Source organism: Eucalyptus grandis, chromosome 8, assembly GCF_016545825.1.
Source record: "Eucalyptus grandis isolate ANBG69807.140 chromosome 8, ASM1654582v1, whole genome shotgun sequence".
NCBI lineage: Eukaryota > Viridiplantae > Streptophyta > Magnoliopsida > Myrtales > Myrtaceae > Eucalyptus > Eucalyptus grandis.
The window spans coordinates 10,210,270-10,236,085 of NC_052619.1; the positions used below are offsets into that span (position 1 = coordinate 10,210,270).

At 39.8% G+C, this 25,816-nt stretch overlaps 3 protein-coding genes and 1 pseudogene across 3 annotated transcripts in view; 3 read left to right on the forward strand and 1 right to left on the reverse strand.

The window, feature by feature from the left end:
- Positions 1 to 2,728: 2,728 nt before the first annotated feature.
- LOC104456402 (cell division control protein 2 homolog A) lies at positions 2,729 to 7,576 on the forward strand. Its single transcript, XM_010071181.3, has 9 exons — positions 2,729 to 2,883; positions 3,352 to 3,394; positions 3,487 to 3,671; positions 4,079 to 4,199; positions 4,295 to 4,468; positions 5,207 to 5,370; positions 6,074 to 6,161; positions 6,264 to 6,317; positions 7,234 to 7,576. Exons 2-9 carry the CDS (start codon positions 3,386 to 3,388, stop codon positions 7,321 to 7,323), a joined length of 885 nt encoding a protein of 294 aa, XP_010069483.1. The 5' UTR covers positions 2,729 to 2,883; positions 3,352 to 3,385; the 3' UTR covers positions 7,324 to 7,576.
- Positions 7,577 to 8,086: 510 nt separating this feature from the next.
- On the reverse strand, positions 8,087 to 9,074 carry LOC104456400 (mitochondrial import inner membrane translocase subunit TIM14-3). The gene is made up of 3 exons (XM_010071180.3): positions 8,915 to 9,074; positions 8,607 to 8,794; positions 8,087 to 8,513 (listed from the first exon to the last, which is right to left on the reverse strand). The coding sequence occupies exons 1-3, from the start codon at positions 8,915 to 8,917 to the stop codon at positions 8,357 to 8,359; spliced, it is 348 nt and encodes a 115-aa protein (XP_010069482.1). The 5' UTR covers positions 8,918 to 9,074; the 3' UTR covers positions 8,087 to 8,356.
- A 3,885-nt stretch (positions 9,075 to 12,959) lies between these two features.
- LOC120287698 lies at positions 12,960 to 24,191 on the forward strand (annotated as a pseudogene).
- Positions 13,018 to 25,816, forward strand: part of LOC104456405 (probable cyclic nucleotide-gated ion channel 20, chloroplastic) — a 57,721-nt gene continuing 44,922 nt past the window's right edge. Inside the window, exon 1 of the mRNA XM_039300917.1 lies at positions 13,018 to 13,098. The gene's annotated coding sequence lies outside the window, so the exon portion shown is untranslated. The remainder of the gene's footprint in view (positions 13,099 to 25,816) is intronic.

The window sequence follows — 25,816 nt, forward strand, 5'->3', positions numbered from 1 at the left end:
AAACCGACAACAGCCGTTCAAGACAGAAACGCAGCGATTCACGGCCAACATCGTGGACATGATGAAGCAGGAGAAGCTCTATGCATCCCGAGGAGGTCCCATCGTTCTATCTCAGATTGAAAATGCGTATGGAAATGTGGCTTCGGCTTATGGGTCCGGTGCAGAGCCCTATGTTAACTGGGCAGCAGCCATGGCTAAATCACTAGGTGCGGGGTCCCCTGGGTAAAATGCCAACAGATGCTCCCGTGCATAGTGTCTAGAATCAGGGATACCGATTAGACATGCGAGTTCTAAATACTGTACGAAACACGTGTCTAACCACCAAAAAAACAAGCTTCCGACAAAGCCTTCTAATGGTAATCCGGTAATCCGGCGTCCGACTTGGATATGTTTCTCATTTTAACATACCGATGCCCGCATGCCGTATCCTCCCAATTGGAGAGAAAGTTTTTTTTCCCTTGCCCTTGAGAATGTCCTTGAATTTTACATTTCATAATTCAGATGAAACAATATTAGACTATACTCACGTCCCAATCCCATTTTCAATCCTCGTAACCGATTTTATTGGGTGTGTTTGTTTGTGTTTCTATTCAAAAATTGTTCCAGGAAATAGAAATAGAAAAAACTATTTTTGTTCTGGGGAACAATTTTTGACCAGAAAAACGCATTTAGTAAACTTGTTCCGGAAATAAAAAAAGAACCGAAACACGTTTGGTAAATTTATGTTCTTTTAATTTTTTAATATTATCTTATTTTTCTTTTCTTTTTTTTTCTTTTGGCGGCCACCGCCTCGCCCATGGCCTACGACCGGTCGACGAGGGTTGGTGGCCTCGCCCAGCCATGGCGAGGCTCGCCAGCCTTCGGCGAGGCTTGACCTCACCTTGGCTGGGAGAGCTCGGGCTGGCCTAGATTCGGCGAGGCCTGAGCTTGCCCGGCCAAGGCGAGGTCGAGCGTCACCAAAGATGGGCGAGACTCGGCCTCACTAGATCTGGGCCAGCCCAAGCTCGCCCAGCCAAGGCGAGGCCGAACCTCGCCAGGGGTCAGCAACACTCCGGCGAGGTTCTCGATGGCCGGTTGCCGGCATTGGCCGAAGCCGGCGACCGGCCAAAGAAAAAAAGGAGAAGAAAAAGATAGGAGAGAGAAAATTTGTTCCAAAAACAAGAATGTTTTTTTTTTTGGTGACCCGGGAACCACCGTACAGCCAGCAGCCAGTGGCGTAAACCCGGGGTAGATTGAGCCACCACCACAGATCTAGCCACGGGTGAGTCGCACGAATGCGACGCCTTTGGGATTCGAACTCCTTCCCTTCGTGAGAGGGAGAAAGCTCGAAGCCAGCTGCGCCATTGCGGACGGTGGTAGAAACAAGTTTTTTTTGTTTCTTATTTCTATTCTAAATGTGTTCTCGGAAACAAAACAAAAAACAGATTTTGAACAAAAATGCAAACAAACGCGTTTTTGTTTTTCTTTTGATTCTTGGAAACACAAAAATTGAATTTTTGTTCATAAACAGAAAAAAAGAACACAACCATGCACGCCCATTGTGACCAATTTACAATTCATTCGAACACCAAGCCGAGAATGTGGACTGAGAACTGGGGTAAATGGTTCATTTCCTCTGGGCTTTTTTGGACAGAGTTGGCCCCCATGATGGGCTGACCCGACTGGGCCCATGAACAATTTAAATGTTGCCAGAAGTGGGACTCCCATGCACGCCAGTTAAGGAACACGCATGTTTATGAGTTTTGACCCCAGGCGAGAAGTAAAGAAGCCTTTGAAAAATTGCGACCGATGGGCATGCATTGCAAGGATGAAGAAGGGGCGGGGCATATTGGTTGTTGGCGTCGTGGGGTTAGCTCGACCGAGTACATGATTATCCTTCCCATCGACACGTGGATGATGCAAGGGCAATCTCGATTCCTGAGATTTAGATGTGATTGCGCCAAACTTGACGTCAACACAAATTACGTGTTGATTTTTCTCCCTCGTCCTTAGCCTAATTCAATGGTGCTTATTATTTTCTTATTTTCATATGAAAATACCTAATTGAGATAAGCCACGTACAAATATTCGTGGAAGAACTCACAAAATCATGAAATATAACCGCTTGATAGCATGAATACGAAATATTTACATCATGGTTCTAGCTATAATGAAAAGATTGCAACTTTACTATAGCACGATGTTTCATCTGTAAAATTATTATAAAAAAATTCAACATACTTATCAAGTGAAAAAAAAAGAAGAAGACATAAAGTCGTTCATTTCAAAATTTTGCAAAACAAAAAACAAAGAAAATTAGGTGTTGATCTCTTGGTCGAATTCCATGGTACTCTAGATCAACCTATGAGAAACTATTGAGTATTATACCAATGAAGCTCAATATCGTTGTTATCTCAAACAGAAATGGATTATGTTACTATTAAACAGTCACATTAAGCTCTCATCTTATAATATCAATTCGTTATATGCGTAGCATAAATTTCATTTTTAATTGAGATATCCTAAAAATAAAAATAAAAAAATGGAGAAAATCGAAAAAACACATTCCAAAGCGAAGATGAACGGATGTACACACTACGCGCACAATACGGTACGATCGAAATTGGAGGGAATGGGAAAAAATCAAGTTAGTTGAGAAGAAGAGATTGAAAATCAAAATATAGTCAAACCTGATACCGACAGAGGAAAGAGGGCTTCGCGTTGACTTATGCAGCAGCAGCAGCAGCAGCCTATCTATCCACACTCTCCCCTCTCCCCACTCTCCTCAATTGGAAGGGAGGTACCAAAATAAAAAGGGAGGGCAGAGACGCGCACGCTCCCCGACCAAAGAAGACACGCCCCCGCCCAGCGCTGGCGCTAAACACCCGCCATTTCTGCAACCAGGTAACCTCCTCCCCTCCTCCCTCCTCCTCCTCCTCCGCCTTCTCCGGAATCTCTCCCAGTCCTTGCGCGCAATTCAATCGGCAATGGCGACCGTCGGATGGCCTCGCGCGGAGCGCCGCAATGCGCGGCGGTTCGATCGCCGCCGCCTCGCTCCGTCGCCCCCGGGTCCCGCGATCGGACCTCGCTCGGTCGGCGTCCGGGTCGGGGTTCCGTTGCCTGCCGCGACCCGATCTGCTTCCTTTTCCGGCGCTAGTGGCGATTGAGAGCGTTTTAGTGGTTAGAGGTTGTGCAGATTGTCGTCTCCCGTTGATTTTTCAGTGTTTTTGGACTCAGTTGTGCGTAGATTGGTAGAGCGGAGTCGAGTTGAAAGATGGATTAGGCGGTCGTGTTCGGTTGGGTAACTGGTGTATTAGGAGCTGCTTTTATCGTGTTCTGAGTAGTCATTGACTGAATATTCGCATAATGCAGGTATCGCGCCGGAAGGACTTTTGACCTGGGCTGGATGGATCAGGTACATGAAAATGAGTGAAAATGACGGTGTCCTTTTTTTTTTATGTATGTTGTGCTATGTTTAGTCTGTGACGTAAGTTTGTTCGATCCTAGTACGAGAAAGTGGAGAAGATCGGTGAAGGAACATATGGTGTGGTGTATAAGGCCATTGATCGGCTCACCAATGAGACTATAGCTTTGAAGAAGATACGCTTGGAGCAGGAAGACGAAGGAGTACCGAGCACCGCGATCCGAGAAATCTCTCTCCTGAAGGAAATGCAGCATGGGAATATAGTCAGGTGTCTTTCCTGTATATTTGGATCATTAGACATTTTTGCAATGACAAGGTTGAGGCTGCTTTTTGTTAACAGGAATGTAGAATCTTCACTAGGAGGAAAGGATAATTACATTTACTCCTCAAGTGATAGCCTAGTGGTTCAAGGCACAGTAATGCAGATATAAACACAACCCTGCACATAAAATGAGTGTTTTTCGGTATTGTTTGATGAGGGACAATGTTCTGTACTTGTCAGAAACAAATGGAAAAAACAAGCTTTGCTTTTTGTTGGACTTAATCCAAGTGCATTAGCCTTACTTTTTTTTGTTGATCTTTCAATTGTTATTATTTGGATGCTGATTACTATTATCCTCAGCAGTTTCTTGTCTTATGGTCTCATATTTGAACTTGCACTTTTGCTTATGACAGGTTGCAGGATGTAGTGCATAGTGAGAATAGGCTGTATCTAGTTTTTGAGTATCTGGACTTGGATTTGAAGAAGCACATGGATTCATCTCCAGACTTTGCCAAGGATCCTCGTCTGGTAAAAGTGAGTGAGCTGTTTGCTCCTACACTCGGAGGTCCATGCCTTGTGCTTGATGATATGATCATTCTCTTGAGATGAAAGGCAATCTTCCTTTGCAGATATTTCTTTATCAAATACTGCGTGGAATAGCATATTGTCACTCACATAGGGTGCTCCACAGAGATTTAAAGCCTCAGAATCTGTTAATTGATCGGCGTACAAATGCCTTAAAGCTTGCTGACTTTGGACTTGCAAGAGCTTTTGGTATTCCTGTTAGGACTTTTACACATGAGGTACCTATGTCATGTAACGTCTTGGTTGTGTCATGTGAATCGTGTCTTACTGCATTCAGTATATTCTTCTCATCCTCTGGTTATGGACTGCTAAACTTTGGATGTCATGTGGATGTTTGTTCTAATCTAGATACATTTTTGGGCAAAACAAAAAAAATAAAATTAGGAGTATCATAATTAATTTATTTGGAGTCTCTGGTTCTATCTTTTACACAAAGCCCAGTAGGGAGGTTCTGTTTTTTTAGAATTTTCCTGGTGCTAGTTTGGTTTTGAATAATGTCAGATAATTAAACCAAAATGAGAATTAGTTAGCTTTCTTGTGGCTGAATTTCCATAGTCTTCTATTCTGGTTCTGGCAATTCAATTCCTTTATCAAAGAAGTATCCTCGCTTGAAAAATCACGTAAATTTTCAATAAATTTGAAACTACGGATTTTGGATAGAGGGAAAGGGACAAACATTTGCCGTGTTGTCAAAAACTGTTTTTAGCATGTTTCGTGCTTTAGAACGTCTTTCATAGTTGTTCATAGCCTCTGTTGAAATCTAGGGCAGGTTAGGAAAAGTTTGGTTACTTCTGACTATATAAATGCTGGTTACAGCGAACACTTTACACGATGCTGTTTAAGGTTTAGATGCCTCAACTTGTGACATTGTGAAAATGATTGTTGCTTACACCCTCTTAAACTCTTAACAGTTTATAGTTTGCGTATAGATTGATATTGACAGTCTTTCTTTCTAGGTGGTGACTTTATGGTACAGAGCACCAGAAATACTTCTTGGTTCTCGTCACTATTCTACCCCGGTTGATGTCTGGTCAGTTGGTTGTATATTCGCTGAGATGGTGAACCAACGTCCTTTATTTCCTGGAGATTCTGAAATTGATGAACTGTTCAAGATATTCAGGTGTACAACTTTTTCAGAATGATTTGCTAGTACCCTTCGCAAGCTTTTGACCTTATTCTTTGTTTGGAAGTTAGTTAATCATGTTGTCTGTTGGTATTCGTCAGTCCTGCGATTCTGTTCTGCTGAATGCATGCTCCACCAAAAGACACAGATTATGTTTAAATTTTCTGGAGTTTATGATTGTGTAGTCCATCTCAAGTATCTATCTGCATCCTGTCCATATGTAATTAAGTGGTGAAAATGGTTCTGGTTCGGCAATGTTACATTTGTCAGTGTCTTGAACTATTGATATCATGCTCGATGGTGGTTTTGTTTTCAATCTTGGAACCTTCTTATAGGTCTTATATACAATCTTACCGAGGTTATTTTTAACTCTCCTGGCTTGATATACCGCTTTCGGAACCACAAGTTTCAAATGGCAACAAAACAATCACAAAATATTTAAGCTGCCACGGTATTTTCTTTTACTAACCCCACCATACACAATTTTCAGCAATGAGGCACGCTCTGACTTCTGAAGATAGTATTTCATTTTCTCCTGATCATGTATTAAATTTGGATTGAGCTTTGGAAGTTGGAATTCATTTTCCTGGATCTATAACTGATCCTAGTCATCCAGTTGTGCTTATATAAAATCTTGCTGGTCAAAGTTTAAACAGACATAACGTAAATAATCTAAATTACTTCTCTTCCTGCTGTGAAGGATCTTGGGCACGCCAAATGAGGACACATGGCCGGGAGTAACTGCCTTGCCAGATTTCAAGTCTGCCTTTCCTAAGTGGCCTGCGAAGGTAATTGGCTCAAGTTTTATGCTAAAATTTTAATAACCTTGTTAGTTGATCATTATAATGTCTTCTCAAAAAAATATTGAAACATTGGATCCATGCGTTCAGAATCTACAAGATATGGTTCCAGGTCTCAATTCAGCTGGAATCGATCTTCTATCTGTAAGTTGCAATCCTAGATGCTTGTCCTTTATGCACTTTATTTGGAACTTAGCAATGAAATTATGCTGAAGTAAAGTTGGGAAACTTTCGACTAGTGCATTTTCTAGAAGTTTTTTTCATTTTATTTTATGTGCTTTTAGGTTTAGCCTCTAATCGGAAACAAAGTTAAGCTCTGCATCAACATCTAACAAACATCTCCAGAAATTATCTTGTAGGTTGGCTACACTTGGATAGGAATAACGATGAGTATAATTGAAATTACACCACCAAGTCACAGCCCTCAAAAGGAAAAGGAAAAAGAACAGAAAAGTGAGGCCTCTGGGCACACAACACTATAGGATGTTGTTGCGCTTCAAACTAAGCTAGGGTTTAGGGATATGATAAAAAGTCCAGTTCCAGTACAGCACTTTGGACATACAGCATGACCGTCCCTGTATGTTTTGTTGCGTCTCAATGATTTATTTGCTATTTCTGCCTTGTTACAACTGTCTACTTTATATCCATATCAGTGTATCAAGCTTGACTTGGCTTAGAAAAAGAGAATGGTGCACAAAATATTTGAATCCTGTTCTTATGCATGATTACCATCAATTACCTGGCTACTTCAGAAGGCGAATTGGACGGCTTAAGGTATAATTAATGCAACCTTGGCCAAATAGATCCTTGCTGATAGGAGAATTTGAAATAGTGAGATAGCCCTGAACAAATTGATGATGCAAGTGTAGTTTCAATAACCTTGACAGTTCCCACATATCCCCTTCCCAATTAATGACCTGTGCTCTGAGCTCTCATTCACATTTATTTTTCCTGCTTTCACTTGTTACTTCTGAAAATCTGAATGAACAAAAATTATAGCATAGAACTCATGGGTTACTAGATGATAATGTTGTAGCTAACGATGCTGCCACTTATCCAGAAAATGCTCTGCTTGGACCCCAGCAAAAGAATTACAGCCAGGAGTGCTCTTGAGCATGAATACTTCAAGGACATCGGATTTGTACCCTGATTATCTTTTGCCATTTGGTCAAGATTGTTATATATTGGCCTGTGTAGGTGATTCTGCTCTTCTTTTAAGGTGTGAGTTGTGCGTGATCCCTCATATTCACATGTTGCAGTTTCTCTGAAGCCTTGGACAAATCAAGTAGAACTTCTCTCGGCAGCATCAGATTTTCTAATCCATGCCTTGTTGCTTGCTGATCCCATTTATTTGAAGTATACATTAGTGGTTTTCCTTTTCATTTACTAATTTGGATTTTCCATTTTCCCCCCCTCACCTTTCGTGATTTCGACTTCATGGAAAGCATATAATTTCAAATTTCGTCTTCTTGAAATCAGAACTCTACTTCCCTTTCTACGAGTCGTTCTATTTGTGCTATCCTGCGATGGTAGGACTTTGTTCCGGTTCTTCCTGCCCCAGATGGATCGATATTCTACAAATCGTTCTGGCATCATATGTGTGCTCTTACAAAATCTCATCATCCTCAAATCTAATTTGTCTTTCTCAAGCCATGGTTAGTCTCCGCCTTTTGTATATGATTTTCGCAAACTTAATCGCATAATGTGGTGTATTCTTCTTCCTCTCTTTCTATTTGGCCCCCAAGCCTGTGGAAAAGTGTCTTGCTAGGAGCCGGACTACTACTCCGGCTCTTCAACGAGCTACTTTCACAAATGGTGTGTTTCGGTTTCTTGGAGCCATCTTGTCGCCCTAGGGTTCCCTATAACTAGCCGCTGCCGTCATTTGCCTCCCGTGCATCCAACATTCTCGTCGATTATTGAACCATTGACGAGCCAAGCACAGCTTTCAACTGTTCTCACATCTCAAGTATTGTTCACATGTATACTCCCAAGAATTTTGCTTTTGAGAAAAAATCAACATAATGTGGCCATGCCAGAGGCGTGCTACAATGGGAGACAGAGATAGAGAGAGATCAAAACCGTTACTGTCAGATCGGTACACAAAAGAAAATGTAGTCCGAGACAATCATGCGATGAAGAGTTCCTTCTCGACATTCAGCATGCCTCCTATCCCGCGTCCGTATTCAGAATGCAGAACCCGATCCTCTCGACTTCCCCATCAACGCGTCCTTGGCTTCGTTGATCTTGGAAGCCAGATAATGGCTCCCGCCAGCATCCGGGTGATTTGCCATCATCACTCTCCGATGAGCCTCCTTAATCTTCTCCGTAACCGCGTGCTCTCTGTCATCAATTTCACGGAATCAACCAACGTGAGTCACAGGTTAAAGACCAGGCCAACACGGATTGACCAAACTCGGTGCACGAACAATTTACCTGACTCCGAGGATCAAGGCAGCCTCGCGGCGGGTCATGACGGACTGGAACCCACCGGGGTAGAATTTCCGGATGCGTGGAATTGCCGGGCGGGCCTTGAACGCCTGCCAAGCTCCGATCAGGTATCTCCCTCCCAACGCTCCGGCCGCCACGGCCGTGCCTACCACGATAGGAGATGCGACCGATGCCTGATCAACAGAACACAAAAATTCTGTCACATTCCTTTGCCGCGCTACACTCAACTGCACCTAGACCAGTCACCCCCCGAAAGCCAAACAGCTCAAGAAAGAGGCTGCAATTCAACTTACCATAGCGAAATCCTGCAAAAACTCTGCTTCAACCGTCGCAAAAAATAAAGAAAATCCCAAGCAAACAAGCGAAATCGAATAGCAGCAACCGGCGGCAATGTACAAAGACTCGGTTCTTGAAGATTATGAACCGACCTTTCTTTGTGAATAACTATAAGCAGAAGGAACGATATTTTATAGAACCACTGATGTGCGAGCTTGCGCGGCAAGAAAGAAGCCTCCAGATGCTACTGGTGCTTTGTTTGTTTCCCTTTTTTATTTAAAAAAAGACTTTGGAGGCGGCGCCGCATGTTTCGACTTGGAAAGAAAGGATGCTGGGAATTAGGCCCGGGCCTTTGGGCCGCTTATTCTCCGGGTTGGGCTTTCTTTCTGGACAATGTGGACTTTGGGCACTCTTTTCTTTTTTTTCCCTAGTAGAAATGCAAGGTGATCTTAAACTTTAATTTATTCAATATAATCCCTAAATTTCAACAATTCTTAAATTTTTATTTTATTCAATGTAATCCTTGAAATATACATGGCCCTTATCTTGAATTAACAAAAGGATTTCATCGAATAAATTAAAAATTCACAGATTATATTGAACATTAAATTAAAGTTCATGAACTATATTGAATAAGTTAAAATTTTTAGATATCATGTTATATATTAAGCTAAAATTCAATGATCATTTGTGTCATTATTTCTTGATTGGTTTCAAAGCCTATCTGCTCCTATAACTTTTTGATCTTCAAGTCAAATTGACTTGAAAATTAGATGGAAACTATTCAACGTGGACTGTGAGAGAGGCTAATAGCGAAGATAGGTTTGATTTGATAGGGTAATTACGATCAGGACATGGCGATTCGACCATGAGGGCGATGGATAGATAAAAGCAAGGAACGACTTATGAGGTGATGAGTTTGCCAATGTTGTGTGCACACCTCAACGCCACTTTATTATTGTAAAAGTGAACGATAATAGCCGGACAACTGCGGTCGGTGACGCGCAAGTTGGGGACGTCCTGGTCTGGACCGAGCACAAGGGGAGCCAAAATTTCTGCCCCCTCCTTCGAATCTCTTGACGAATCAAACTTACGACTTGAAGACTTCGGACATGGTCCTCGTCCGCGTCTCTCTGGTCCCCTGCCCCCTCTGCTGAATTTTCCTCTTGGCATTCGTGGGAAAAAATAAAATAAAAACACTTGCTTGAACCCGGTTTTGCTTGATCAGATGATCCATTTCAACGGTCCAGGCGATTGACGGCCCTTCAAAACCCCAATCCTGGACAGGGATTTCATTACCTAGTCTGACCTGTTCCGCTTCTTGCGACAACACTTGAAAAATTAAATTATTATGTCGGACCAAATGCTATCTAGTGGGATCTTTATTAAGAATCTCATCGTGAGGATTATCAATCAAGATTTAATATTTGGTCGGATAAGATTGTCCCAATATCATATTCACCTCATGATCACGCTTTTATTTTTAATCTATATTCGACATCGACATGGCCAATCTCCCATAGAAGAAAAAGGTTTCAGCCCAATTCAATTCATAGCAAATCCACCCTCCCCGCCGGCGTGTGCGACCCGAGCTTTTGACCAAAAGAGGCTCTCGCAATTTTATAATCCCCGCTCACCGGTTTTAACAATTCTTACGAATTAGCTCCCGACACGTGTCGGGCCCACGCACGCTCCCGCCAGGCGGCGACGAAGCGAGCGAGCGACTTTTCCCATCACCATCTTTCGTTTTCTTCATTAATTTAATAATTTTTCCTGAGATTAGTTATTAAATTGGTGAAGAAAGAGGCTTATCGTAGTGGAAAATCTCTAATCAGTATTCCGACGACAAATCGTCCCAAATTGATTTTTGCCTCACAAAAAATCTTAAATTAGTCCTCCTTATCAAAAATCACCATCCGTTAGCATTTTGTCCAATATTTTATTAGAATGTATACACATGACACATGTGATAAACCACCAATTGACCTAGATATGACGTGAAAACGGCGGATTCGACAGTTGGCATATGTGCATTTCAACGGAACATTTGATGACATGTTAACAAACGATAGATTTGATTATATAAGTTCAATACTTTTCAAGAGTCGAAAATAGTTCAAAATAAATATATCATTGACATATCATTTAAGGTTTTCAGAACACGAGTGATAACCATTTTGCTCTATAAATCAATTTTATAGTCATAATGAAAATATTCTATTTTTATTTTCCGGATAAGTTTCTAAGTAAAAATACACATTTGATAATAATAAAAAAGTTTTTATTTTCGAAATAAAAATTCGCTTGACAACAATATTTTCTTTTTTCCTCTTGGGCAGTTGGCAACTGGAGCTGACCGATGGATGGCATTTTGTCCTCCTTATCAGAACTCACCATTTGTTAGCATTTTGTCCAATATTTTGTTAGAATGTATACATGACACATGTGATAAACCACCAGTTGTGCTAGATATGACGTGAAAAACGGCGGATTCGACATGGAAAATTCATGTGAGTTGGCACTTGTGCATTTCAACGGAACATTTTGATGAAATGTTAACGAACAATAGACTAGATTGTATCAGTTCAAGACTTTTCAAGAGCCGAAAATAGTTCAAAATAAATATATTATTGACAAATTGTTTAAGATTTTTATAACATGAGTGATAACCATTTTGCTCTATAAATCAATTTTCTGGTCATAATTAAATTATTCTATTTTTATTCTCCGAATTAGTTTTTGAGTAAAAATACCCATTTGATAATAATAAAACGTTTTTATTTTGAAATAAAATTCGTTTGATAAAGACAACAATAAAAATTTGTTTTTTTTTTTTCTCTTGGGTGGTTGGCGGCGACTGAGTGACCGATGGATGGCAACGGCCGACATGCGGGGGGATGTGGCGGGTGGGGGATGGACGGCGAGAGCAAGTTAGAATAAGAGTTTTTATTTCTTATTTATGTTTTGTAATTAGAGAAGTAGAATATTTTTACTTTTCATTTATGTTTCAAATCTATTTATAAACAAAAAAATGTTCCATGTATAGAAAAATGATATTACATTATTAAAATGACTTCTATTCTAGACTCGTTTATAAAATAAAAAAAATAATTTTGAAACAAAAATAAAATGAATACAATGCGCGCGCATAATGATTTAAGAAAAAAAAGGCACAAATTTTTGAGTCCGAGGAGGTCGACCGGGGAAGAAGTGGACTATGGTATAAATCGGGATTTGGTAAGGAGCCTAAACAAATAATTAAACAAAACGAATGTGATTCGAAACTGAGAAAATAATATTTAATTATTCCTACTAAAGAAATCCTTGACAATGAGGGACAATGATGACTGGTACGTTCTTACAATAAAAAAGGAAATTAATTCCAATAAAATAAAATAAAATAAAAGCGAGAATGAACAGGGGAAAAAGGCGTTTTTCGCGGGTTAAGCCTTTGTCGTTTCTTCCCAGAAGCCTCTCAGGCCCGTCTACGCAAGTTCCTACGAAAGCCTCCAACTCGCGTCATGCCAAAAAATTAAAAAAAAAAAAAAAAGAAGACAAAAAATAATAAAAGAAAAGTCGCAAATGATTTTGATTTACTCCCTGAAATATTCAATTTGATTAGACATTTCATATAGTTTAAAATCACATTAATGATATTTCACATTGACTAAAAAATTAAAGCCTGCATTACTAAATAAAAAATTAAAATTGGGGAGCTATTTTTTATTATTACCACGCGAGAGCGAATTCAATTCCTTTTCCTTTTCCAGCAAAGACTCTTTCCGTTCCATTTGTCAGAAAATAAAGAAAGAAAAAGAATAAAAAGAAGGAGTCTTGGGGAGACTGCGCTCAGTCAACGCTCGTGGTATTCTATTCTCCGCAATCACTCGCGTCTCCGTAGAAACAAGGAACACCGTAGGGCTCCGTCTCCGTCTCCGTCTCCATTTCCATTTCCATTTCCCTCCATCCGCTCCTCCGCCGGATTCCCTCGCCGCGCCTCCTCCTCCTCCTCGTCCTCCGGCGCGGCACCGCAGGAGCGCCGAGGAAGACGGCGAGCCTCGCCGGGCCTGGAAACTTCCGTCCTCGGGCTCGCCGCCGGCCGCCGGCGATAGCGACAGGGTCGGCACTGTTGCAGCTTGTTGTTCTGTTCCTCCTGCTTCGTCGCCGGTTCGAGTGCTGATCGGAACCTTCGGGCGGTGAGGTGGGTGTGTGTTGTGCTCGAGGTGTGCGTGTTGGCTTTGCGTAAATTCTGTTGAAATGCGCGCGCGCTCTGTTTCGCTACTCCCCTGTGTAGAGATGCTCGCCTCGGTCGATGATTTCTGGAGTCGATGCTCGCGTCCCTTGTACGCGCATTTGCTATGAAAACGGTGTTCACGTGTTTAACGGCATGTGCGACGAGTGATCGGTAGCTTTTAGCGGAGAATTAAGGATAAAGCTTGACTCTTTCCAGTTCTGGTCTCCCCTCTGTAGCTTTAGTCAATCTTATATCGGGTGCCCCCAAAAAATTCTTCGTTTTTTAAGCTTTTATGTACCTTCTGGCAATAGGGTCTTTGCGTCAGGGCTTGTATTTTGTGGAATTTGGTTCCCTTTAATCACATGGCGTGGCCTTCTGCGGTTCTCGGGTGTGGTCTTGATCTTGCTAATAGCGTGAAGTTTGCCAAAGAAGCATTGCTATTGTAGGCATGAAACTGCAGTATGGTTAGATCGAAAGAGAAGACCTGTTACACAACTTTCTCATTATATTTTTACAAGGAGTTTTCCTTACTTATCTGTATGTGTTTTCACAGGAAAAATAGATTTGATTAGGTTGATGTACATTCTCACATCGCAGGTTTAGTTCAGCAAAAGATAGTACACAAAATTGCTTTACTGTATGTATATCCTGATTAAATGTTAAATTCTTCAGATTTACTAGGTAAAATGGCTGATCATGAAAGAGATGAAGTACCGATGCTGTTGGAGATGCAGCACCAATTATCAGATGATTCTAACAGTTCTCGACGTCAGGCATTTGTATCTAGGACCCGCAGCGCATCGATGTCCATCCCTACGAGCTCCATGGAGTCGCATGAAAATATACCTAATCTAGTAGGTTATACTGGACCTCTAAGGAGTGAAAAGAGGATGCCTTTTTCACAAATGAGCGGCCCTTTGTACATCGGTCATGGACCTGAAAAGGCCGTCAGGCGTAACCACGTTGTGCCTGGAAGAAAGCTAGTGGAGTCACAATATATGCAAGAAAAATTCCCTTCTTTTGGTATAAAGGATGCATCGACTCCACTGATGATCACTATGCTGCTAAAAATGAGCATTTACAGAGGTCTGGGCAACTGGGGCTGTGCAATGACCCCTACTGTACAACTTGTCCCTCATATTATAATAAAAGAGCGCAACATTCGAGTTTCAAAAGTTCTAGTATATTTGATCCCAAGGTAACTACCATACTTGCAGTGCCTTTTGCTTTGTTTGATTAGGTCCTTATTATGAGGATGTGGAGTCTTTTGATACTGAATGCTGGAAGATCTGAGATTGACTTCACCAGTATTTCAAAGATGCTTTTGTTTTGAGTACATCTTTTAGTGCATTATGCTATGTCCAATGGGAGGATATCTAAGTATACTTCTTCAAAGTAAATAAGATTCTCTGCTTAACTTTTACTTGCAGTTTCACAATGCTCTCTATGGGGATGCCAAAGGTTGGGCAAGGAGATTCTTCTCTTATGTCAATGCCCACATTCCTCGCGTTATGAATCCTCATGCTCAAGTGGTCCAGCGGTGGAACAAATTTTTTGTCATTTCTTGCTTGGTTGCTGTCTTTATAGACCCATTATTCTTCTTGGTGCTGTCTGTTCAAAAGGTATGGGCTCAGTTCCTTATACTCCTGTCAACTTGCTAGCATTCAAGTTCAAATGGCTTGAAAAAAATCTGTTGATTGGTGGAGTCCATACCGATCTTACTATATTCTTCTTTTCTCTTTAATTCCTAAATAGTTCCCAAAACGACATTGAAATTCTTGCCATAATTCACACTTCTATAAACCAACTATTCCAGGTTAAATTTATTGTCCTACTTATCGAGTTATTACTGTCATGTTAATTTTTCAGATATTCTTCACTTTACAGATTAAGCTTCTTAATAGTGGTTTGCTGCACATTTAGGCTTCCAAACTACAATGGGTGGTGTTGCTTAGGTTTATCTTTCTTTGTTACTTAATGTTATCATACTTCATTTCTAATTCTCAAAATTTGACCTTGGTACAATAGGTTAAATCTCCTTTGGCCTGGGCTGATCTAATCAACCAAATTTATCTCCTCTTAACCATAACCTTTTTTTTTGAATGTATTTTCCCAAAGTCATTATTATCCCTGAACCCATTTAAAAAGCTTTTGAGAAAGTCCTGGTCAAATTCAATATCCAAATTGTGACAATCTGGAAAGAGATGTCATTGATCGTCTGTGCCCTAAATTTCTTGTTCATTTGCATTTTGGCTTTTGTGTTTGTGTTTTATTGCTCTCGTAACTTTTCTTTTGCAGATTCAAACAACCATCATGAGCTTTTTGGTTTGCACTCAATTACTTCCCTCACTTATCCATCCTTAAATGCAGGATTATATGTGTATAATTTTAAACCAGGCCATGACAATAACAGTCGTTGTTTTTAGAAGCATGACGGACTTCATATACCTATTGCACATTCTTCTTCAGGTAGGCTGCTTTTCACCAACTCTTTGGATTGTTTCCTTTTCTTGTTGGTGATTTTAATAGTATTCTTATGTTGTTTTGCGTACTCTTTGCATCCAATTTATGTTTTTGTTCCCTGAAAGAACTTTTAAGTTAAAAGTTTGTTTTTCTGAGGTTAACTCCATGGTATTCAAAAGTATTTTTTTTTTTTTTTTTTTCAAATGCATCCACTGTTATGCTCCCATTAAACAGATACATATTTTCGTCTTGGACAAAGTGAATTGCAATGCTGTGTGGATAAGTTTGACGACATATGCTGATGGGTAACCTGGCCACAAACTTCCCATACCAGCTTCTCAAATGTTCCTATGCTTGAGCATCATCATTCTTAGAAAGGCACAAGTATTACCAAGGAACTCACCTTGGAGGCATTCGTCTTCTTATGTGTGAAAGAGGGTAGAGAAAAAAAGAGACAAGTGGTTCTATCTGTCATGAAAGTTTTTTTCATGATCAAAATATTTGCTGGAGTTTTTTGCATTAAAAAATAAAGACTCAATTCTTCAGAGTGGTTGGTTACACTCAAATGTTCTGGACTTCATCAATTCGAATCTTCAATTCCCTACTTCCCAAAAGAGTAGAGTTGAAAGAAACCATCTGTAGCGAACGACTTTTCTATTGGTGTGATGTCCCTTGATACCTTCCTAATGGAAACATGGTACTCATTTTCCTTGGAAAAAGATGAGTTAGTTGCATTGCTAATGACTGATAGTTGATTAGATGGGCTTTTACTTGGTGTATATTTTGACTTTTGTAATCATCAGATTTTAATTTCTGGAAAGACTTACTGATCTTTCACTTAAGAAAGCTGCATTGGAAGAGCTTCAGACAGACTTCTATGAGATAGAAAATTATTGCCTCTCTCTCATTGTCAATCAATCTACTACAGAATCCTAATTTTACATCCAATATTCAGCACTTTATTTACGTAACTCGCATAGATGTGTTGGGTTGGTATTTCACTTGATGCCTGACTTCCATTATGCCTGACTTCTTCAGGAAGAAATGAATAAAAGTGCAACGTTGTCATATTAGGAGCTTTCGTGGCTACCTTTCGGTCCTTGATGATTGCTTTCTTTGTCAAATTTTTACAGTTTAGGCTGGCTTACATAGCTCCTGAGACTAGGGTGGTTGGTGCTGGTGATTTAGTTGACCATCCAAAAAAAATCGCTCTCCATTATCTGCGAGGATACTTCTTCATAGATCTTTTTGTCGCATTTCCACTTCCGCAAGTAAGTCCTTATTTTCCAATGCATCAACCTTAATTTGTTTCTGCATTATAATGATTTTTAACATGCCTTGACCCATATGAATAATGTAGAAGCAGGTTTTTGAGGGTTAACAGTGTGAAACAAATTCGCAATGAATTAAATGTTCTGCCAAGTCAATTCATATTACAATTACAATTTTACTGGCTGATAACTGCAGTCTCAATTGCCTTTAGAGAATCTAGATGTCATTGCTCCTACTTATTGCAAAGAGATCACATGTTTGTAAATGAATTTGTTGTCCCTTTCAAGACTCTCTAAGGAGCTCTCCCCCAAGCCTTCGCTCAATGTCTTTCTCCTGACTTGTGATATGCGTTAACATCCTGAATCTTTAAAACATATAATGACATGAATGACCCCACCACATCTGGTGATGTTAAACAGATGTTCCACTGAGTGGAGTACAATAGCTGCTAGATTCATGTATTGATGTGATTTCTTTCTTCTGATCTTCAATTACTTGCTCGAGTGGTTGCAGATATTGATATTGCTAGTTGTACCAACATTCAAGCGTTCGTCTGCAGCAAATTATGCAAAGAATCTATTACGCGCAGGCGTTCTTATCCAGTACATTCCCAGATTATATCGAGTTTTGCCCTTACTTGCGGGTCAGTCTCCTACTGGCTTCATTTTTGAGTCGGCATGGGCAAATTTTGTCATCAATCTTCTCATGTTTGTGTTGGCTGGCCATGTTGTTGGATCATGCTGGTACCTTCTTGGGCTACAGGTGGGTAGCATCATTTGTTTTTCTCTTCCTAATTTGTTCTTATGTGTTAGAATCCCATAAGAATAAGGATAGTATGTCGGACTATTGCTGCAAGACTCAATACCATCAAGATTCCTCTTTGTTTAGCTGGTAATGCTAATTTCTTTCGCATTTTTGTTTGATTGTGGGAATATGTCCTTTCTGTAAGATGCTAAGTGGGTTTGAACTCATTCAGGACCTGTTTCAGGTTGTGCTTGTTTGCACTAAACAACAAAGCTAAGCCCATGTCTATGGTTTGAGTTCTCTTATCACGTCCTTGTCAAAATTTGTGTCTTTACTAGCTCTTTCAAATGAATTATCCATGTGGTCTTGGAGTGATATATGACATGATACTAGTGTCTCAGATCCACATCATGCTGAGGCTGAAGCCTCTGGAATCTCCCATCAAAATTCATGTGTCATGCACTTTACTTGGGAAGCACAGTATGCCATCTCAAAACCAAGTTATGTCCATATAAGCATGGTCTTATCGATGTGCTAAGTTTGAAGTCAAGTTTTTTTATCAAATTTATTGACATTAATGTGTCATAGGAAGATGGTCAACGCCACATGGTTGTGGACTGCAAAGGATAATATCACTACAATGTCTAATCGCATGTTATTTTATGTACTGGTCTTGGCCTGTACTGATCCTTTCTCATGGAGCTCATGTTGGCACACGTACTTATATTATGTGACCCACGATCCTTATACAATACATCTTTATGCTTTTCTGGGATTTTGAACTAAACACGTAAGAATGGGTTCTTCATTTCAGTCTTCTGTTAAAATGCTGGTAAAGTAGCTCCAAAACTTAGTGACTGAATGAGAGCTTTTTCCAGCAAAGCAATTCTTTCTTCGTCTAATCTCACTCTCTCCATCCTGCCAGAGGGTTAATCAATGTCTTCGGGAAGCATGCAAACCAGCTGACCTGTGTCGCTTTATGGATTGTGGAAATGGAGACAACATTGACAAATTCAGAAAGGATGCAGAATGGACTAACTGGACAACAAATCCGAATGCTACTGCTTGTTTTAACTCCAATGATTTTGGTTATGGAATTTACCAAAATGCTGTTAATCTTACCCAAGAAGCAAGCCTGGTCACGAGATATGTGTTTTCATTGTTTTGGGGATTCCAGGTACTTATCTACATTCTTATAGAATTGGCTTATTTCTAATTGGACCAAATATTACACTGTACAATAGCCTAGCAATGCATTCCAAGGAAAAGGCATTTTGCTCTATTTCCTGCTCTTTATCCTTTTCCTCTTAAAATTGCTTGGTTGAGGCAACATATTGAATTAGGGTAAATCTGTAGATGAATATTTCACCTGCCTTAAAAGGGGGGGGGGGGGATGAACAATCCTTGTCCTTGATTTATTATGGGATAATAGCACAAATAGTCCTTTAACATTGATCGAAAGTGCAATGTTGTTCTTGAACTTTTAATTTGTGCAATATGGTCCCTGAACTTTGCCCAACGTGTGTAAAATTGTACCCAGACTTTTTATTTTGTTTAGTGTGGTCCATGAGCTATTAATAAATGCTCAACATAGTCCCTAAATTATATGAAAATGTTTAAAAGTTCAGGGACTACATTGAATATTGGACCAAAGTTCAGGAATTATATACGAATTAAAAGTTCAGGACCGATATTGCACATCAGGCTAAAGTTCATGGACCATATGTGTCATTTTCTGCTTTATTATTTGTTCACTCTTAGCAATAATCACAAGAGCAAACACACTATTAGCTGCGGCAAAGGCCTCTTCATTTCTTGAAATATATGGAATAAGATGCTTGGGTTCATGCAGGATGAACACCTGGAACTTTTGATTTTCCGTCAATGCGAGTCAAAGCTGCAAATTTGGAGGACTCTCCACTTCATCTTTTTACCTTCTTTTTTTTCTCTGCGACAGTTCCATTTTAATATCTTTCTATCCTTGCGGGAGTTTCTATTGTGCTTTGAACTTCCAGAAAGATTGAGGCAGTAGGGCATATCTTGGTTGTATGAGTCAATCTGTTCTCTGCTAGTAATGAGAATAGCACATTGAAATATGAGGAAAGAAGAGAAGATCATTGCATGATATTCTCTTTATGATTCTTGAGAGAGAGTGAATAATAAGTATGAACCTGAATAACTATTGCTTGTGGATGTCGTGTGTTAGAACAATCTGCCAGCCCATCCTGATTTAATATCCTCCAAATTCAGCCTAAACTTGTCAATTGTTTTTTTTTTACTCACCATTTCCGTGGTTACATTACCAATATGGCCTGCAGAGAAACATTCTTGTGTTTTTATAACATCATGCATTTAATGCACCTTAAAGTGAAGATACAATTTGTAACACATTGTACTGATTTTCTTTTTCAAATTTTGAAGCAAATAAGTACTCTAGCTGGAAATCAAACTCCAAGCTACTTTGTTCCAGAAGTCCTGTTTACCATGGGCATTATTGGATTGGGCCTCTTGCTCTTTGCTCTTCTCATTGGAAATATGCAGAACTTCCTCCAGGCTCTCGGAAGAAGGTGTGACCTCTCACATTGACAGACTTTTTATATTGACAGATCTGTTAATCCTTACCATTGTGCTTATGCAAAATATTTGAGATTATTTGATTGATACAATGACGACCTTTAAAAATTTTCATGTCCAAGTGTATGAGTGATGGTTACATGGCTTCCCAGACAAACAGTTCCATAATGCTATCGTTTGAGATGATGAATATCCTTTTGCAGATTTTTTTGTGAGTCTTTCAGTATTGGCTTTCAGATTTCATTCTTTGGACATGTAAATATTGTATTAGGCAGATATGTATTCATCATGGTTTCTTAGTTTATTGGCATGCATGAATCTGAGTAATTGGTATTCTTGTAATTTTTTAATCTTGAGCAACATCGAGAAGATATGGCTCTAATAATTTAGGCATTATAACAGCACCGAATGCTCATATAGGTTAGCTTCAAGAATTCATGAGCAGATCTAAGTTATGTTTTTAGGCTGGTTTGGGTTCAAGAATTGATAACTGCCATATGAAAATGGAGCTTGCCTAAACATTCTTGTAATATTTCATGTGCAAGTGGCAATTGTAACTAATACTATTACTTGGGAAAAGAAACATCCTAGGCTATGTCTAGTCTTTCAAAAATGTTGTGACATCTCTTGAAATAACATACTGAAACACCATATGAGAAAGCATCCCCAAGACAACTGACGAAACTTATTAGTGCTCTGCATGCACACCTTTCTGTGCACCTATGCTCCCAATTCGTATCTGTTCTTTTGACCAATACTGATAAAGAATGTTCCTAGTGAACATTAGCACACCTTTTTATTGCTGGACGTCTTGGATTTAAACTGTCAGCTGACTTTTATTTTTCCCCAATCCTCCCAGGAGGCTAGAAATGTCATTAAGGCGTCGTGATGTTGAGCAATGGATGAGTCACAGACGCTTACCTGAACAGCTAAGAAGGTAAATACGGCATTTCTTCTTACCTTTCTCAAGTACTTCTTCTCCTGAGTAGAGACATATCAATTGCATTATCCAGTATCCTCTTGTCATTTTAGCTGCTCGAATTTGGCGGTGAAGCAAACATGACTTCTTACAACGTCTTGCTCAATGGGGTTCACAGAAGGGTTCTGTCCAATTTGTACTGAATGATGAGCTGAAAGCATCATGTTGAGTGAATTGAAAATTGTAGAAGAAAAGGGACCTTTTATCTATGAGATCGTTAGGCTATGTGGTCATTAGAACTTGTGCATAGTGTTTGATATGATCTTGGCTTCCAATTATCCTCTCTATTTGCCTGCTCATGCATACTATGTGTTTTTGTGCTTCCTCATATTATTGACCATATTGTATGATTCTTTGGATTGGAAGCTGAGCAGTTTTTTCTTCATTTGGTGGGTTAGATCGAAGTCTTCTGCCTTGTTTTGTGAATATACGTACAATTAAGACTGAAGCTTGGGGGTCAATGGCACTTCTGGAAATTAGCTAGAGGACTCTGAGCCAAGTTTAAGTCCGTATGGGATATGAGCAGCAAATTTGATTCTCTATGAAGTTTTATGCGGGGGTTGGGTTGAAGATGTGCGATGGAGCAGCATTGGTTAGTAAAATGAGCTCTAATGGAAGATGGTTTATTAAAACCAGTAACTTGAGGGCTTCAACTAGGTGGATTTTTATGTTGATGGCGGATAAATTTGACACTGTGGGTCCTACAGATCATCAACAAAGAGATTGCGCAAGTATACCTGTGTCCTCTGCCTGCATTTTGTTTTCTTTCTATGCTATCATCCTTATCATCATTGGTTTCTGCGTCTCTCTGTACTTTGCATTCTGGAACTGTTTCTAGACATATACTTTGTTGCTGCTTGAGCCAGTCATGCACTAGTGTTTTATAATGTAGTTCTGAGCATCCGCATATTTTCCCTGAATTGTGGATAAGCATCTAGACATGTAGGTCATATCCAATGTGTGCTCTATGGAGGCTCCTTTTCAATTGACCGGAAATGGCCTATTATGCAGAAGAGTACGCGAAGCTGAGCGATACCATTGGGCTGCCACTAGAGGAGTCAATGAAGAAATGCTTCTCGAGGATTTTCCTGAAGATCTTCAGAGGGATATAAGACGCCATCTCTTCAAATTTGTGAAAAGAGTAAGCCCTGTAACTGAGTTGAAATGAGGGTGGGATTTAGTGCAAGTTAAACCCTTAGAAATCAGTTCTCTTTTTTGCAATTACTTAGAATGAGCAGATTTTAGGGCTAAAAAAATAATTGAAGTTCACTGCTGTTGTGGATGAAGATGAAAGCCATGTTTTATAATTTAAGCTTCCTCTCTTGTCAATCATGTGCAGCCTTTTAAAACCAAAAGCTTCCCCCCAAGCTGAATATTTGGCTATGCTTCCGTCATAGGTCTTCACTTGGAAGCTAACTACTGATATTTGTAGCATATGCTTGATCAGATAACTAGATAAGTGGATGATCAGTCTTTAAATTTACGTCATCAAGTACTTATATGGATAGCTAAAATGAAATTTTAAAGGTCTCATTTGTTGGTTATTAGTTTCTATTGGTAAACATTACCAAGCTTTTGTCTTAGTTTTAATTGGCATCTAGATGGAGACAGCTCAATGTAGAAACTGCAAAAGAACGACATGGCTAAGAATTTTGTTGCTAGTCTCTACATTTCCCCAGAGACTGCCACTTCTGAAAACAAGCTCTAATCTTTGGAAAATGGATTTTTCAAATGTGACACGACTGGTCTGTTCTGCTGGGTTCAGTTAACAGGCAACAACTACCATCTCCGCTAAAAGAAGTGCAGAACTCCAGATCTCTGTCATACTTTTAAAAATAAAACAGTTTAAGCCACCCTGGATTCTAGACATCAAATTTGTGGCTACCATGATAAGCCTGGACTAACTTTCAACTCAAGACATATTAACAGCTATTTTATTATGTTGCAGGTGAGAATATTTGCAGTAATGGAGGATCACATCATAGATGCAATTTGTGAGAAGTTACGGCAAAAAACATACATCAAAGGAAGCAAGATCCTGCATCCTGGTGTTCTTGTTGAAAAGTTGATTTTCATTGTCCGCGGGAAAATTGAGAGCAGAGGAGAAGACGGCGTTACAAGTTTATGTGAAGGAGATATATGCGGGGAAGAGCTTCTAGCTTGGTGCCTTGAGAGTTCTTCTGTAAACAAAGGTACAGATCAGTCTTTCTGAATAGTCTTTAATTATTGACTGACTGGACATACTAAGAGCATTTCAATATATGTAATATTGAAGATGGACGAAAGATAAGACCACCTGGAAACCGGTTGATGAGTAACAGGACAGTAACATGTGTGACAAATGTTGAAGCCTTTGCACTTCGAGCGGAAGACCTTGAAGAAGTCACCAGGTTATTTGCAAGATTCCTGCGCAATCCAAAAGTTCAAGGAGCCATAAGGTTCTTGCTCTTTCTTAACAGATGATTTAGCACTACTATATTTTACTGGCAAATCAAGCATATCACTGAACTATTGGCAAAAAAATAGCGACTAAGTTAACTGGTTCAGATTCGCTCTGTTTCCTGTGTACGTTCTCTTTTTGAACCTAAAGGCAGGAACAACTAGTCAGTTCCATAGTTTGTAATTTGCTCCTACATGGACAGCATCGACAAATTTTTTGGATTATGCACTTGTGACAAAAACGCCTGGTTGCAGGTATGTATCACCATACTGGAGGGGACTTGCAACAACTCGTATCCAAGTTGCTTGGAGATACAGGAAGAAACGACTAAGCCGTGCCGACACTTCACAGTCACAGCATCCTTAACATTATCAAAGTACATTGATGGTATAAACGACATTCCTCTGCTGTCTGTATTTATACTAGGTTCCAGTCATGTTGTGACTGCAAACCGTAAGAGAGGACATGTTGCAAGGGCATGGTGATATAGGCATGTAACTCAAATTGTGAGACATGAACTGGGGATTCTTCAACACAAAATGATATATGAGAGATTAAATGATGATTGCCTTGTAGGAGCGTTGATCACATAACGGATCATGACTGAGCTTAGTACAACCACTCCGCTCATTGCCTACAATGAGCTGAGATCTCCTAGAAGTGCTTGTATAGACGACTCCATTCTACAGAAAATTTTAGCAGGAATATCTTATAAGGACCACAGATCGGAATTGGGATGAGAAAATACAACAAATGCGGTCGATATTCAATATTGCAGTCTTTTGTTGCTACTGTAGGTGTTGTCTGACCAGATGAGAAAGAAGAGTTTGTAGAGTGTCTCACCCTTAGATTAATTGCCATGTTGGAAAATCCATTTAAATATCACAAAAGGTCTGGAATGTGAAGACATCTGGAATGTGAAGACATCTGCTTTGTTGAAGCATACAGTCACGGGTCGCTCCTATGTGTTTAATGGCATAACGTTTTGGTCAGAATGTCTTGAACTGCATAAAAGAGTACCATGGACACCCAATTACTCTAAAGTGCATTATTTTTGCCGTTTTATTCCTCATCCGCCTGGTCGAATGTACCGAGAAGAGCTAATAAGGAGCATAGCGTACATTGAGTTTAGGTGTGAGTATAGCATTATATTTGACACTATATTCTTCATCGCTAGAAAAGTTTTTACTTTTATTTTTCAAAGCTTCCTTTTTTCCTTTTTTACCAAAGCCAAGTAGCCAGTACTTCCAGTGTATTGCGTAATGCAAGAATAAATTAAGAGTTTTTATTTATCGTTCTTCTCCTTCTCTTTTATTCCAGAAGCAAAGAGTAGACTAAGGTATAAATCAGGTTCTGAGATTAGGTGTGAGCGGGAGTGGCCAGAAATAAATGTGTTAGAGAAAAATTACTATTTCGGATTAGATTAATTGTACCTTATATTAATTGTATAGAAGTCTTGTACTCTTCATTTGACATATATAACATGTTTCTCTTTCACTACAAATCTCACCTTGGAGTGAGAGTCCTTAGTGCATTCTAAGGAAACGTCCATCAAGTCTATTCCACAGTGGTCGTAACCACACTAGCCACATTGGTCGCACTTCTCCACAAGTCCACGGTGTTTGTGACTATGCTGGTCGTATTGCCTGCGTTTCTCCACCAAGTCCGCAGCCTTCAGTTGCTGTTCCACACAGTTCCGCTACTTGTTCTAAAAAATAAGCACCACCACCAGACTTGCCACCCTCAATCCAGCCTGATAATGAAATTTCATCGTGAACGGACGCCGGACGCCGCCTTCACGTTTGGATCCGCCGAGCTCACAGCCATTTCAGCGTTATTTTTACACCTTCTGCGGCTGTTCAAAAGGAAAAACAATCATCACTCCTAGAGTCGCCGCCCTTGGACCACTGAAATTTCGCATCAGTCCATTGCTGGACGTCACCGCACGCACCTCCATGTATTGCTGAGAGTGAGATCAACCCGCGCATACACGCTTCACACGTCGGCCTCTTTTGCAAGTGCAATGCTAACGTCATAGCCAATATCAGAAATGTCACGCAACAATGAATTTTACTATAGATCAAGCAATTACACTCAAGTCACTCAAATTTTCTTAATATTTCCCAACCTCCAATCATACTCAACAATTTACGCAGTGTTTAGCCTTACAATTTCTCATGAAATAATCTTTCAATCTCACGAAAGAATTATAT

Bases quoted from the DNA above. Each gene is read 5' to 3' on its own strand.
- LOC104456402 (XM_010071181.3), top strand. The intron at 4,200-4,294 runs GTGAGTGAGCTG...CTTCCTTTGCAG, and splicing joins AGGATCCTCGTCTGGTAAAA to ATATTTCTTTATCAAATACT. The intron at 4,469-5,206 runs GTACCTATGTCA...CTTTCTTTCTAG, and splicing joins TTAGGACTTTTACACATGAG to GTGGTGACTTTATGGTACAG.
- LOC104456400 (XM_010071180.3), bottom strand. The intron at 8,514-8,606 runs GTAAATTGTTCG...AATTGATGACAG, and splicing joins GCCTTGATCCTCGGAGTCAG to AGAGCACGCGGTTACGGAGA.